The sequence below is a fragment of the Nematolebias whitei genome, chromosome 22 (assembly GCF_014905685.2).
Source record: "Nematolebias whitei isolate Nwh7 chromosome 22, NemWhi1, whole genome shotgun sequence".
NCBI lineage: Eukaryota > Metazoa > Chordata > Actinopteri > Cyprinodontiformes > Rivulidae > Nematolebias > Nematolebias whitei.
In genome coordinates this window covers 22,446,739-22,449,791 of record NC_056519.1, presented here as the reverse complement: position 1 = coordinate 22,449,791, position 3,053 = coordinate 22,446,739, and the positions used below count along the sequence as shown (strand labels likewise).

The window sequence follows — 3,053 nt, the reverse complement described above, 5'->3', positions numbered from 1 at the left end:
AGTAGCATGGTGCCGTTAGTAGCATGGTGCCGTTAGTAGCATGGTGCTATTAGCTAAGGTGACCAGATTTCTGACATTAAATCTGGGGACATTTCCAGCTCGGAGACCACAAAAATAATGAAATGTTATCAAGATGAAATGAAAAATAGGGACAGTTACGGTTTTATTTTTACATATTTGTTCATTACATTTTGTAATCAGAGAAATGTTCCATTGGAATGTTTTATGGAAGTGCTTAACTAAAAGAAAAACATGAAAACTTTCTCATTGGGTCCAAATTAAGGTCTTAAACTGTAGGACCCAAACTACTGTATGCTGATGACATACAGCTTTTGTCTACAGTTGAACCACAGTCCAACGACACACATTTTAAATGAATTTCAACTAATTTGATTGTTGATAGCATAAACAATGTGGCAGCAAAAACCTACTTACCAAACCACACTGGGGAACACTGGGAGGACTGGATGTAGTCAGTGCATTGCATAATACTCAACTGGTGGGGTGTGAGAAACAGAAGTATAATATGGACTGGGGCTGATGGGAAGAGTAGCTGCAGCTGTCACTAATAAAACCAGGAGCAGGTGTGACTGGGCGTGGCAGAGGAGCAGAAGAAGTGAGTGGTGGTACAGAGGAACACAAAATAGAAACCTAAACCAAAACATCAAAGTTCATGCTCAGTAATTTAAGTAAAATATCCAACAAAGTTAAGTCAGGTCCTCTGGACAGTTTCTTTGTTTTGAAAGCTGGATTATTGAGCACGAACTTTGATGTTATGAACCACTTTGGCAATGGCTTCTTCAGAGGAGTTGACGGGGGAAAGGGGGACTCCAGAAGCCATCTTATCACCATGAAACTGGTTGGTCCACTATTTGAGTGTGCTGCTTGTGGGACTGAGTTTGCCATGGCTCCTCGGATTGATGAAGTCCTTTGGATGAAGGACAAAACCTTTCAACATAAAAGAAACAAGCCAGAGGACCTGACTTAACTTTGTTGGACTAAACCAAAATAACTATTGGCTACAATTTTTTTTAAAATTGAAACTCATTGAGTTTTATTGTCTGAGCTGACAGCCATGTCACAGACAAGTAGTTCTTTTCTTATAACTGCTGTTGATCAAAGCAAACAGGAAGCGCTGGATTAAGACAAGCAGCTGATGGGGGTTGGTTTATTTAAAGTCAGAACTGGCTGTATCTAATATGTTAAACTTCAATTTGATGTGTTTCTCTGTCTTTGTCTCCAGTCGTTATCCAGATTCAAAGGTTATCAACTTTGGCACATGGTTCATCTTCAGCTTCCCGATCGCCATCATCATGCTGGTCCTCACCTGGTTGTGGCTCCACTTCCTCTTCCTCGGCTGCAAGTGAGTTCATGCGAGGGTTTCTGTTCTGCTTTTTGTTTTGCCAGCGGTCACATCCAGGTGTGTTATTACTGTGGTTGGCTGTGTTTGCATCTTATCATTACGGATTGACGATAATCCTTCGGACTGTGCGCATTTAGTGCCGTTCGGTGCAGTTTCAGTTGATGTTGCTGCTCTGTGTTCAGCTTCAGAGAAACATGCTCGCTGAGTAAGAAACGCAAAACCAGGAGAGAGATGATGTCAGAGAAGAGGATCCAAGAAGAGTACGCAAAACTGGGACCTATCAGGTGTGTATGAGAAGATGTTCCCAAATGTATGTAAATAAGGAAGTAATGTGCATTAAAGATAATTTAATGTTGATTTATGTCAACTATTTAGTGATTTTAGTTTGTGTATTTTAAGTCTTTAGGAAATATTTTATTTTTATTGTATGGTATGGTATAAAGTTTATTCATTTAAAAAAACAAAACAAAATAATTCCATAAACTTAAAAAAATACAAGAAATTTAAAATGAAAGGCAACAGAAAGAAGAAAAAAAATCTTATTATATCTGCCCCTTTTTTCAAACAATTATTTCAATCATAATAATTTTCAAGTAACAGAACAAAATGAATAACTCTTTCTAATTTTTCTAACCCTAATGCAATACACACTAAGCTACTTCATATATATATTTTAACAATTCAGCTTTGATCTTTTTCTTAAATGTACACATTGACTTGTCATTTTTCACATCACTCTCTAGAACATTCCACAATCCAACTCCTTGGATTGAGGTAGACCTTCCCTTCAGACTAGTTCTGAATTTTGGTTTGACAAATATCTCCATCCCCTTAAGATTATAACAACTTTGTCTTTTAACAAAATTTCTTTGGATATTTAATGGTAATGTGTTATTTTGAGCCCTATACATAACTGATAAAATACTATAATCTACCAAATCATGGAACTTCAATAACTTCAGTTGATAAAATAATGTGCTTGATGGGTGACTGTAATGCTTTCTGGTGATAATTCTTACAGCTCTTTTCTGTAAAATAAAAATAGGTTTTGTAAATATTTTACACGCTTTCCCCCAAACATCAATGCAATAGATTAAATGTGGAACAATGATTGTGTTATACAACATGTACCGAGCTTTATCATTTAATAATTCCCTGACTTTGTATAGTACTGCAATAGATTTAGATATTTTTGTTCTTACAGAATTTATGTGATTTTTTTCCATGTTAGCTGTTCATCAATGATTACACCCAAAAAATTCATCTCATTAACTCTACAAATCTCAACACCCTCAATTCTAAATGGATCATCAACAGTTCTCTTTTTGTTACTAAATATCATGTATTTAGTTTTATCTAAATTTAATGATAATTTATTAAGTTTAAACCAAGTTTGTATTTTATCAAATTCTGTCTTCATCAATTCCAACATCCGTTTTACATCTTTACCCAAACAAAAAAATGTGGTGTCATCTGCAAAAAGGACACATTTGAGGAGTCCTGATACATTTACTAAGTCATTCACATATAAAATAAACAACTTTGGTCCAAGTACAGAGCCTTGAGGAACTCCACAAGTGATATTGCAGAGGTCAGATCTTACATCATTTATTTGTACAAACTGTTTCCTATCTTTTAAATAGCTAGATACCCAGTGTAATGCTGGTCCTCTTATACCATATTTATTTAA

General features: G+C 35.5%; 1 protein-coding gene across 1 annotated transcript in view; it reads left to right on the top strand.

The window, feature by feature from the left end:
• slc13a4 (solute carrier family 13 member 4) overlaps positions 1-3,053 on the top strand; it is a 42,864-nt gene that overhangs the window by 27,927 nt on the left and 11,884 nt on the right. The window contains exons 9-10 of the mRNA XM_037695920.1: positions 1,244-1,363; positions 1,546-1,647. Coding sequence (XP_037551848.1) covers positions 1,244-1,363; positions 1,546-1,647 — 222 coding nt within the window. The remainder of the gene's footprint in view (positions 1-1,243; positions 1,364-1,545; positions 1,648-3,053) is intronic.